We start from the raw sequence: 12,683 nt of genomic DNA, 5'->3' as shown, positions 1-12,683 counted from the left end.
GAGGTCAGTATGTCGAAGAATGCATATTGATTCATGCTTATCACCCTGTACAAAGCTTAAATCCAAGTGAATCAAGGACCTCTACATCAAAAGAGATAAACTCAAACTATTAGAAAAAAACGTGGGGAAGATTCTCAAACACATGGGCACTGGAAAAAATTTCCTGAACAAAACACCAATGGCTTATGTTCTACGATCAAGAGTCAAAAAATGGAATCTGTTTTTTCAGTCGGGCGCTGAGTGGGTTTTCGGATCATGTCTGGTGGCTCCGCGGATTACAACAGAGAACATGGCGGCCCAGAGGGAATGGACCCCGATGGTGTCATCGAGAGCAACTGGAATGAAATTGTTGATAACTTTGATGATATGAATTTAAAGGAGTCCCTTCTTCGAGGCATCTATGCTTATGGTTTTGAGAAGCCTTCAGCTATTCAGCAGAGAGCTATTATCCCATGTATTAAAGGATATGATGTGATTGCTCAAGCTCAGTCAGGTACTGGCAAGACAGCCACATTTGCTATTTCCATCCTGCAACAGTTGGAGATTGAATTCAAGGAGACCCAAGCACTAGTATTGGCCCCCACCAGAGAACTGGCTCAACAGATCCAAAAGGTCATTTTGGCTCTTGGAGATTATATGGGAGCAACTTGTCATGCTTGCATTGGAGGAACAAATGTTCGAAATGAAATGCAGAAGTTGCAGGCTGAAGCCCCTCATATTGTTGTTGGCACTCCCGGGAGAGTATTTGATATGCTAAACAGAAGATACCTTTCTCCAAAATGGATCAAAATGTTTGTTTTGGATGAAGCAGATGAAATGTTGAGCCGAGGGTTTAAGGATCAGATCTATGAGATTTTCCAAAAATTAAATACAAGCATTCAGGTTGTGTTACTTTCTGCCACAATGCCAACTGATGTCCTAGAAGTGACCAAGAAATTCATGAGAGATCCAATTCGAATTCTGGTGAAGAAGGAAGAATTGACCCTTGAAGGAATTAAACAATTTTATATTAATGTTGAGCAAGAGGAGTGGAAGATGGACACTCTTTGTGACCTGTATGAGACTTTGACTATTGCACAAGCAGTTATTTTTCTCAATACAAGGCGCAAGGTGGACTGGCTCACAGAGAAAATGCATGCCAGGGACTTCACAGTTTCTGCTCTGGATGGTGACATGGACCAGAAGGAAAGAGATGTCATCATGAGGGAATTCCGATCAGGGTCAAGCTGTGTTCTGATCACTACTGACTTGTTGGCTCGTGGGATTGATGTGCAACAAGTGTCCATGGTTATAAACTATGATCTACCTACCAATCGTGAAAACTATATTCACAGAATTGGCAGAGGGGGTCGATTTGGGAGGAAAGGTGTGGCTATAAACTTTGTTACTGAAACAGACAAGAGGATTCTTCGTGACATTGAGACTTTCTACAATACTACAGTGGAGGAAATGCCCATGAATGTGGCTGACCTAATTTAATTCCTGGGATGAGATAGTTTGGAATGCAGTGCTCGCTGTTGCTGAATAGGCAATCACAACGTGCATTGTGCTTCTTTGAGAATATTTGAATCTTGTCTCAATGCTCATAACGGATCACAAATACAGATTCTGATAGCAAAGCGACTTTAGTCCTGAGCTCTTGTGAGGAAAGGCATTGGCTTTATCCTCTTTAGAGTTAGACTGTTGGGGTGGGTATAAAGATGGGGTCTAAAAATCTTTTCTTAGAAATTCATTTACTAGTTATGTAGAAATGGTTGTATTAGATGTTCTCTATCATTTAATAATATACTTGTGGACTAAAAGATATAAGTGCTGTATAAAATCAGCCAATTATGTTAAACTAGCATATCTGCCTTTATTGTGTTATTAGCCTGACTAGAAAGGCCTTTAAAGTGATTTTTTTTAGAGAAAATTTGAATGCATTTTGTTGGTATTGTATTTATTCAATAAAGTATTTAATTAGTGCTAAGTGTGAACTGGACCCTGTTGCTAAGCCTCAGCAAGCAATCATCCTAGGTAGGGTTAACAACCCCCCAGTAAAATTGCCATATTGCACATGTCTTAATGAAGTTTGAATGTTAAATAAAAATTGTATATTCACTTTAAAAAAAATGGAATCTCATAAAACTGCAAAGCTTCTGTAAGGCAAAGGACACTGTTGTAAGAACAAAATGGCAACCAACAGATTCAGAAAACATCTTTACCAATCCTACAACAGATAGAGTGTTTATATCCAAAATATACAAAGAACTCAAGAAGTCATTCCACAGGGAGACAAATAACCGTATTAAAAAATGGGGTTCAGAGCTAAACAAAGTATTCACAGCTGAGGAATGCCAAATGGCTGAAAAACACCTAAAGAAATGTTCGACTTCTTTAGTCATAATGGAAATGCAAATCAAAACAACCCTGAGATTTCACCTCATACCAATGAGAATGGCTAAGACCAAAAATTCAGGTGACAACAAATGCTGGGGAGGATGTGGAGAAAGAGGAACACTCCCCTATTGTTGGTGGGATTGCAGACTGGTACAACCATTTTGGAAATCAGTCTGGAGGTTCCTCAGAAAATTGGACATTGACCTACCTAAAGACCTAGCTATACCTCTCTTGGGAATATACCCAAAAGATGCCCCAACATATAAAAAAGACACATGCTCCACTATTTTCATAGCTGCCTTATTTATAATAGCCAGAAGCTGGAAAGAACCCAGATGCCCTTCAACAGAGGAATGGATATAGAAAATGTGGTACATCTACACAATGGAATAGTACTCAGTTATCCAAAACAATGACTTTATGAAATTTATAGGCAAATGGATGGAACTGGAAAATATCATCCTAAGTGAGGTAACCCAATCACAGAAAAACACACATGGTATGTACTTATTGATAAATGGCTATTAGCCCAAATGCTTGAATTACCCTAGATTCACAGATCACATGAAATGCAAGAGGGATGATCAAAATGCGAATGCTTCACTCCTTCTTTAAAAGGGGAACAAGAATACCCTTGGCAGGAAATAGGGAGGCAAAGTTTAGAACAGAGGCAGAAGGAACACCCATTCAGAGCCTGACCCACATGTGGCCCATACATATACAGCCACCAAACTAGATAAGATGGGTGAAGCAAAGAAGTGCAGGCCGACAGGAACCGGATGTAGATCAATCCTGAGAGACACAGCCAGAATACAGCAAATACATAGGTGAATGCCGTCAGCAAAACCACTGAACTGAGAATAGGACCCCCGTTGAAGAATTAGAGAAAAGACTGGAAGAGCATGAAAGGGCTCGAGACCCCATATGAACAACAATGCCAACCAACCAGAGCTTCCAAGGACTAAGCCACTACCCAAAGACTATTCATGGACTGACCCTGGGCTCCAACCGCATAGGTAGCAATGAATAGCCTAGTAAGAGCACCAGCAGAAGGGCAAGCCCTTGGTCCTTCCAAGACTGAACACCCAGTGAATGTGAACCCAGGGGGAGGGTGGTAATGGGGGGAGGATGTTGAGGGGAAGCCCATGTAGAAGGGGAGGGGGAGTGGTTATGGGAATGTTGGCCTGGAAACTGGGAAAGGAAATAACAATTGAAATGTAAATAAGAAGTACTCAAGTTCATAAAGGTAAGAAAAGAATAAAATAAAATCATAGCATTAATAAATAATATTTTAGACAATTTTCTAGAAAAATGATGATTATAGAACTGAACTTGTCAAAATTTATTCAAATGGCCTGAATGTGACCTTTGATAAAAATAAATGACTGTGCTGAGCTTACAATCAACTACACAACATAGTATAAGAAAAATTGCAAAGCATACTTATATAGATCTACATATGTGTGGTGGGGGCGGGGGGATTTGACTCTACCCTCATGGTTCAAACAATTGTTAAAAATGTTATATTTAAGATATATGCTTCTACCTATAATCCCAGATCTGTACTTTACTCTCTGGGACAAAGCACACTTTCATATATGCCTGTTGTCACTCAAGTCAACAGGAAACCTGCTACATTCTAGAAGTCTGCCACCACCAGGTACTACCAAACCAGCCCAAACTAGAAACAACCAGATGGCTAAAGGCCAGTGCAAGATCAGAATCAACTGGGTATATTCGCTAAGTCAGAACCCAGTTCTCCTAAAATAGCCAGCCCTAGATGTAATAATATACGAAAGAACAAAACAATGGCTTTAAATCACATGAGAGAAGATGATTGAATCCTTTAAAGAGAAAATAAAAATCCCTTAAAGAAATGCATGGAAATACAAATGAACAGAGCCCTTAAAAAGAAAATGAATAAATATAAATAAATACAGAAAAATACAAATATGTAGATTGAATTAATAGAACTATTTAAGTCCTAAAAACAGAAATAGAGGAAATAAGGACAACTCAAATAGAGACAAACTTGGAGATGGAAAACCTACAGAAAAGAAGAGGAACTGTAGATGCAAACATCAGCAACAGAGTATAATAAAATAAATTGACCAATAGGTCAAAAAACATACAAAGTCTAAAATCTATAATATAAAACATCCAGAATATATGTGACACTATAATAAGACCAAACACAAGAATAAATGTAAATGACTTGTGTTGGGGTGTACCTGGAAGAGAATGGGGGGCGGAGATGAGAAGAAGGACGCCAAGAAAAGAGTCTGATCAAGGCGACAATTTTATTTTTCCCCAAGGCTGAATTTATAACATAACATGGGTAACAGTGGGAGGGGGGAAGTAAGAAACATTTACACAGGCCAAGGACACAATATTCGTGTGGTCAGGGAATAGGCTGATGATGACAGGTTGTCAGAAAGGTCACAGGTTTGTCATATCTATTAGCAGGGTGTTGGTTTTTCAGAAAGGATACAGATCATCATATTCTTGATGTCAGATGTATTTCTCAGCAAGGTCACAGCTTTATCATATTTTTATTTATTTTGACCACCATATTTGTCTTAGTCTTCTGTAGTTGGCTGGGGATTTTCCAAGAACCCAGTCATACCATAATAATAACATTAATAATGGAGGACTTCAAGGGCATCACTCCCAAGAAATAAGAAGAATAGAATAAAAAGAAGATGTACAGATTAAAGGTCTAGAAAGTATCTTCAGCAAAAAATCATTGAAGAAAATTTCTGTAAACTAAAAAAAAAAACAAACAAACAAACAAACAAAAAAAAACTTCCAAATAAATATATGAGGAGCTTAAAGAGCACCAATTAGATTAGATAAGAAAAGAAAAACAAAACACTAAATGAACAGAACAAATAAAGGATGTTAAAAGTTGCAAGGGTTAAAAAGCTAAGTAATATATAAAGGTAAACCTAAAAGAATTATATCTGATTTCTCAAGAGGGACTCTGAAAGCAAGAAGGGCATGGACTATGTATTTCAGTCTATAGGAGACCAAAGTTATCAGCCCAGACTACTGTATCCAGCCAAATATTCAATCACCATAGATTGAGATAACAAGAAATTTCATGAAAAATACTTAAACAATATCTTTATATTAATCTTGTCCTACAGATAAGAAAAACTCCAAAACAATGAGGGTGAATCAGCCCAAGAAGAAATATTTTCACAGCAGGAAAAGGAAGAGAGTCACATACAAAAACACATATACACTAATACCACCATTAATATCTCTCAACATCAGAGAACCAATAAAAAGACGCAAGCTAACAGAGTAGATATACAAACAAGATCTATCATTCTGCTGAACACAAGAAACATACCTCAGCATCAAGGATATACTACCTCACAGTAATGGGCAGGAAAAATTTTCCAAGCAAATCTACCCAAGAAACAAGCTGGAGTAGCCATTCTAATATCTAATAAAATAGACTTTCAACCAGTAGTAATAAAAAAAAGATGGAGAAGGACACTTCATACTCATCAATGGAAAAATCCAACAACATGATGTCTCAATTATGAACATTTATGCACCAGATGGAAGAACAAATGTATTCATAAAAAAACCTTCCTAAAGCTGAAATCACACACTAAGATCCAAACATTAATAGTGAGAGGCTCCAATGCCCCACTGTCACCAAGGCATAGGTCATCAAAACAGAAACTAAACAGAGGCTTTGAGTCAAATGGACCTAGCAGATATCACCAGAATATTTCATCTAAAACTATATGTGTGTGTGTGTGTGTGTGTGTGTGTGTGTGTGTGTGTGTGTGTGTGTGTATGTATTTGCATCTCGGCACCCTCATAAAACCTTCTCCAAAACTGACCATTTACTCTATTGCAAAGCAAACCTCAACAGATTAAAGAAGTTTCAAATAAACCATGATTCTTATCAAATAACAATGGATTAAATTTTGATTTAATCATCATCATCAACAACAACAAACAAAATGCCTACTATTATATGAAAGGTGAATAACTCTATTCAATGACCACTGGGTAAAAGAAGTAATAAAGAAAGAAATTAAAGATTTTCAATGAAAATGAAGGTATACTATACCCAAACTAGGAAACAATGAAGCAGTGCTAATAGGAAAGTTCAGCGAAAGTTCAGCTCACTAAGTGCCTTCATAAAGAAATTCAAGTATTCTCATACTAAGAATTTAAACATACACCTGAAAGCTGTAGAAAATAAATGAAGCAAGAAAAGTAGTTAACAGAAATTAAACTTATAGGTGAAATCAATCAATTATAAACAAGAGAACAATAGACTAAACAAAACCAAAAACTGGTTTGTTGAAAAAATTAACAAGATAAACCAATTCTTAGCCAAAATATGTAAAAGTCAGAAAAACTGTATCCAAATTAACCAAATCTGAAATGAAAAGGGGGGGCATAACAAGAGAGAGAAAAAATAAAATTAAAAAATCATTAGTTTTACCAATTAAATGGATAATTTTTAAGACAGATTGAAAGTTAAATCAATATCAAGTTATGTAAATAGTCTTATAACCCACTACACAGTAGAAGTAGTCATTGAAAGCCTCCCAACCAAAAAAAATAAAAAATAAAAAATAAAAATAAAAATCCTCAGGGGTCAGATGGTTTTGGTTCAGAATTCTACCAGACTTTAAGTGAAAAGCTAATACCAATACCCCTCAAAGTTTTCCACAAAACAGAAAGAGAAAGAATATTGACAAACTCATTCCATGATACCACAGTCACCCAAATACCAAAAGCACATAGAGACTCAAAAACGAAAGAGGATGTTGGAACACTATCCCTTTGAACAATGATGGAAAAATAATAAAATACTGGCAAGCTGAATCCATGAACACATCAAAAACATCATCCACCAAGATTCAGTAGGCTTCATCCTACTAGGAATGCAGGGGAAGTTCAGTATATGAAAATCCATTACTAAAATCCACAATAGAAATAACTTCACAGAAAAAAACCCTTCATGATCATCTCATTAGATTCTGAAAATGCTTTCACAAAATTCAACACCTTTTCATGATAAGTGTCTTGAATATATCAGGGATACAACGCACATACCTTAACACAATAAAGGAAATAAACACTAAGCAAACACCAAAGATCAAATTAAATGAAGAGAAACTTAAAGCAATTCCAGTATAATCAGGAAGCCAAGACTGTCCACTCTCTCCATATCTATCAACACTTAAAGGAGGTCAATGGAATATAAATTAGAAAGGAAGAAGTCAAAGTATCACTATTCTCAGATGGCATGATACTTTATATAACTCTATATAACTTTATATATAACTTTATATACTCTATAAAAGAACTCATATGAGTTGTGCAAGTTGTACAAGTCAAACAAGTACAAAAACTCTACAGAATTTGTATGAGTTCAACTGATAAAAACATTGAAGTTAGTGACTAGATACATAATTAACTAAAAAATCAGTATACTTACTCTACACAAACAAAAAAGTGTCTGAAAAAGAAATCAGGGGAAAATTTCATTCACAATAGGCACAAATGTTATAAAATATCTTGATATAACTCTAAGCAAGCAATCAAAATACTTATTTGACTAGCACTTTGTGACAATGAAGAAAAAACTTGGAGAATATATCAGAAAATGGAAAGATTTCTGACAGTGCTCATGGATCTATTTGATTAACATAATAAAAATTGCCATTTTACCAAAAACAATCTACAGATTCAATGTATTTCCCAGGAAAATTTGAACACAATTTTTTACTAAACTTCATGGGGAAAACAACAGCGAAGCCAGGATAGATTTAAAAATGTCCTGCACAATAAAAGAACTCCTGGAACATCACCATCCCTGATTTCAAGCTGTACAGCACAGCCATGGTTTTGGTATAGAAACAGACAGGTTGATCAATGAAACCAAATCAAAAAGCCAGGAATAAACCCAAACACCCACGAACACTTGAATTTTCAAAAGAAATCCAAAAATGAAAAAAGGAAAGCATCTTCATCAAATGATACTGGTCCAACTGGATGTCTGCATATAGAAGAATACAAATAGATCCACATTCATCATCATGCACAAAACTCAAATCAAAGTGGATCAAAGACCTCAATATAAAATCAGTTTCTAAATCATTAGTAAACAAAAGGTGAAATAAACTTGAACTCATTAGTACAGGAGACAACTTCCTGAACATAACACCAGGCTCAGGATTATAAAGGCTGAAGTGTCTCCATAATACAAAGGACACGGTCAATAGTACAAACTGCTGACATATTGGGAAAACAAAAACTCGAAATGTGACAGCGGCCTAATAAGCTAAATATATAAAGAAGTCAAGAAGTTAAACGCAAACAAAATGAATGTTCCAGTCTAAAATGACATACAAAACTAAGCAGAATCCTCAACAAAGTAATCTCAAATGGTTAAGAAGAAACATAGGAAATGTTCAATATCTTTAGTTACCATATAAATGAACACAAAATTATACTGAGATTCCATCTTATACCCATCAGTATGACTAGAACCAAAAATTCTAGAGTTAGCACATGCTGGAAAGCATATGGAGCAAGGAAAACACTCCTCAACTGCTGGTAGGAGTGCAAATTTGTATAATCACTCTGGAATTTGGTGATTTCTCAGAAAATTGGGAATAATTCTATGTTAAGTCTCCAATATAAGCCAAAGGTACTATCACCTTATTACAAAGACATCTATACTCCTATATTCAAGGCATCTTTATTCCTAATAGCTAGAAATTGGAAGTAACCCAGATGAATCTCAACAGAAAAATAGATATTGAAAATGTGGCAGAATACTACTCAGCTATTAAAATAAAAATATCATCAAATTTCCAGGAAAATGAATGGAATTACAAAATGTACTAATTCAGGTAACACAGATCCAAAATGATAAACATCTATGCACTCACTTACAAGTGGACGTTAGTTCAAATGCAGGATATCCAGGCTACAATTCACAGACCTAAAAATGTTAATAAGAAGGAAGACCCAAACTATTATGTTTGAATCTAGCTTAGGAGGAAAAAATAAAATAGTCATGGGAGACAAGTGAAGGGAAGGATCTGGTGGGAAGAGGGATGAGGAAGGGAATAGGGTTATTGTGGATCAAATGTGGGGAAAGAAAGGAGAAAGAGCCAGGGAAGTGGATGGAAATCAATGGATGACAGGCGTAGGAGTGGGGAGCCATCTCGAAGAATGCCAGAGACCAGGAATGGAGGAGGAGGCTCCCAGGAGTCTATGGGGTTGATTTTAGCTGAAGCTCCTAACAGAGGGGATAACATAACCTAATGTAGACCCCTTCTGTTTTCAGCCAGGAACTCCCAGTGGAGTGAAAAGTACAGCAACCCCCAAAACCCTTCACCAAAATTTGTTCTGTATAAAAGAAATGCAGGGACATTAATGGAACAGATACTGAGAAAAAGACTAATAAATAAGCAACCATCTTGAGACCAATTCCAAGGGCAAATACTCATCTGTGACACTGTTAATGATACTCTGCTATGCTTGCAGAGGAGGAGCCTTGTATAACTGTTCTCTGAGACGCTTCACCCATCAGTTGGCTGAAACAGATACAGAGACCCAGAGCAAAATGTTGGACAGAGTCTAGTGGAGGAGGTAGGGGAAAGATCCAGGGCCTTGAAGGGGGTGAGAACTCTACAGAAAAAAACAAAAGAATAAACTAACCTGACCCTTGAAGGATGTCAGATATTGAATCATGAACAACAACAACAACAACAACAACAACAACAACAACAGCAACAACAAAAGCACAACCAAAAAACCTAGGTCCCTATCACAATTGTAGCAGATATGCAGCTCAGTCTTCATCTAGGTCACCCAACAAATGGAAAGGATGCTGTCCCTAAAACTGTTGCCTGTCTGTGGATTCCGTTCCCCTATCTGAGCTGTTTCTAGCCTCAGTGGTAGAGGATGCATATAGCCTTAGAGAGACTTGATGTGCTAAGGTGAAAGGATACCCAAGTGGTCTTCCACCCTATCACAGCAGACAGGGGTGTGGGAGGAGGGACTTTGTGAGGGAGGGGCAGGGAGAAAAGGGACATCGATAGAAGTGTAAAGGGAATAGATAAATTAATGGGTTAAAAAAAGGGGAAAATGCTATGTGCCTGTATATCCTTTGTTATTGTATATCTTGCATATGTGTTTTATAGCACATATGTATTTTATAATATTTATACTAATGTTTAAATGCAAAGTATATTATATGTCATTACACACACACACACACACACACACACACACACACACACACACACACATTGTCTTAGTTATGATTTTACTACTATTAACAGACAACATGGCCAAGGCAAGTCTTATAGAGAACAATATATATTTGGCGCTCGCTTAAAGGTTCAGAGGTTCAGTTCAATATCTTCAAGGTGGGAGTATGGCAGCTTCTAGGTAGGCATGGTGCAGTCAGAGCTAAGAGTTCTACATGTTTATTTGAAAGCAGCTAGTGGAAGACTGGCTTCCAGGCAGCTAAGAGTAGGGTCTTAAAGCCCAAGACTGTTGTGGATTGCACTACTGCTGTTTGTATTTTGATGCTAATTATGCTTCCCTCAGAGGGGCTGCCTCAGAGGAGTGAATCACATATTCAGCTGACTTCATGTGAATCTCCATTTTAACTGGTAAAATAAAATCTAAAGCCTGTGTTGGGGTAGTAGAAGGAAAGGCGGTTATGAAAGTTTTAGAAGGGAAAGAGAAGAGAGGGAGAGGGAAAGGGAGAGGAAGAGGGAGAGAGGGGAGGGAGATGGGGAAGGGAGAAGAAGCGAGAGAGGGGGAAGGGGGCAAGGAGAATGGTAGAGAAGATGGAACCAGGAGAAGAAACCAGAGCTGACCCAAATGATATGGAAAAGCTGCAAGTAGATTTCATAGATGGACAATAAAATAATGTAGGGTAAATTTTTCCAATCTCGGTGTTTAGCTTGTATTTACATTAATTGAATTTTGTGTTCTTTGTGTGTGCATTTTTGGTTGAAGATTTACTTTGTCTGGACCTGTGTGTACAAGCAATGCAACTGGGCCACTGCTGCCCGTTTGCCTCCCAGGCATTACACACAACTTAAGTGTGCCATGGTCTGTTATTTATAGTGTGATCACCCTGGAGGGCGTCCCTGCCCTGCTGGGGCTATTTAATGTGTAATTTATTTTCTGAAGCTACTTCCTCCAAGCAACCACCTTCTCCAGGCCCCTGAGGTATTCAGGAAAGTCAAGGATAGCTCTTCAGTCCACAGACCACATCCTGATTCCTGCACCTGGAGTAGTTCCCTAACCTCATGTTTGTGGGATGAAGAATTTGTACAGTGGCTAATTAAAGGGGAGTGGGAGTCCCTGTCACCCTGGGCACTGTGACCTGGGGAGAGGGTTTAAATTATTGACCTTGTACAGTCTGCTTGTTGCCTCTGAATGCTGGGGTAGGGGACAGAGTCTCAAGCCCTTAATTTATTTACCAGCTGTGTTTCTGTGACCCTTATGTGAGTAGGCTTCAGGGGTGGGGTTGTATAAGTTCAAAAGTTTAAGCTGTCTGGAGATAATAATTTTATACAGTTATTTCAATTAAATGTTTTGAGATTTTACATATATGTGTGTGTGTGTGTGTGTGTGTGTTTGTGTGTGTGTATGTTTCTTGGTACATTACAAATCTTTTGTGTTACCTTTTTATGGTGGTAAGGGAATCTGACCGACTTATAGCTGACTTTCTGCAGGCTAGCCATGGGTTGGATGGCCTGGGAAGTATGAGTGGCTTGACAGCAACATAGCTTCAGAAACCGTAGGTGTATAGGGGCTGGCAAGACCTCCCATACCAGTCCTTTACTGTTTTAACCTGGTCTGAGTCTTAAAACTATATGCAACACACACCCACAATGACACACCTACTCAAACAAGGACAAATATACTCCAACAAGGTCACAACTCCAAATAGTGCCACTCTCTGGGCCAAGCAGCTACAAACTTACACATTACACATACACATTATCCATATTCATATATATGTGCATATATATATATATATATATATATACACACAAACACACACACACACACACACACACACACACACACACACACACGCGCGCGCACACACACACAAATATTTTCAAGTCTTCTGTGGACCAGATCCTTTGCATTGTCATAAGACATAAGTGATTCAGAGGTCTTCCGTAAGTGTCAGGTATAAATGTCTAATTCAACAAATAAATTACCTGTTTATATCAATGTTCTATGAGCATTATGGTTGATTTAACTGTCTTTCCTTC

At 37.6% G+C, this 12,683-nt stretch overlaps 1 protein-coding gene across 2 annotated transcripts; it reads left to right on the top strand.

The window, feature by feature from the left end:
* Nucleotides 1–225: 225 nt before the first annotated feature.
* Nucleotides 226–1,623, top strand: LOC116911318 (eukaryotic initiation factor 4A-II-like). Of its 2 annotated transcripts, XM_032915232.1 has the most exons (2): nt 401–471; nt 588–1,623. In XM_032915232.1, exons 1-2 carry the CDS (start codon nt 401–403, stop codon nt 1,477–1,479), a joined length of 963 nt encoding a protein of 320 aa, XP_032771123.1. In that variant the 3' UTR covers nt 1,480–1,623. The 2 variants fall into 2 exon arrangements, with proteins under 2 accessions (XP_032771122.1, XP_032771123.1); XM_032915231.1 differs by having other exon boundaries at nt 226–1,623.
* The last annotated feature ends 11,060 nt before the right edge of the window (nt 1,624–12,683 follow it).

The sequence above is a fragment of the Rattus rattus genome, chromosome 10 (genome assembly GCF_011064425.1).
Source record: "Rattus rattus isolate New Zealand chromosome 10, Rrattus_CSIRO_v1, whole genome shotgun sequence".
Classification (NCBI taxonomy): domain Eukaryota; kingdom Metazoa; phylum Chordata; class Mammalia; order Rodentia; family Muridae; genus Rattus; species Rattus rattus.
This window is presented reverse-complemented; position numbering and strand designations above follow the sequence as displayed.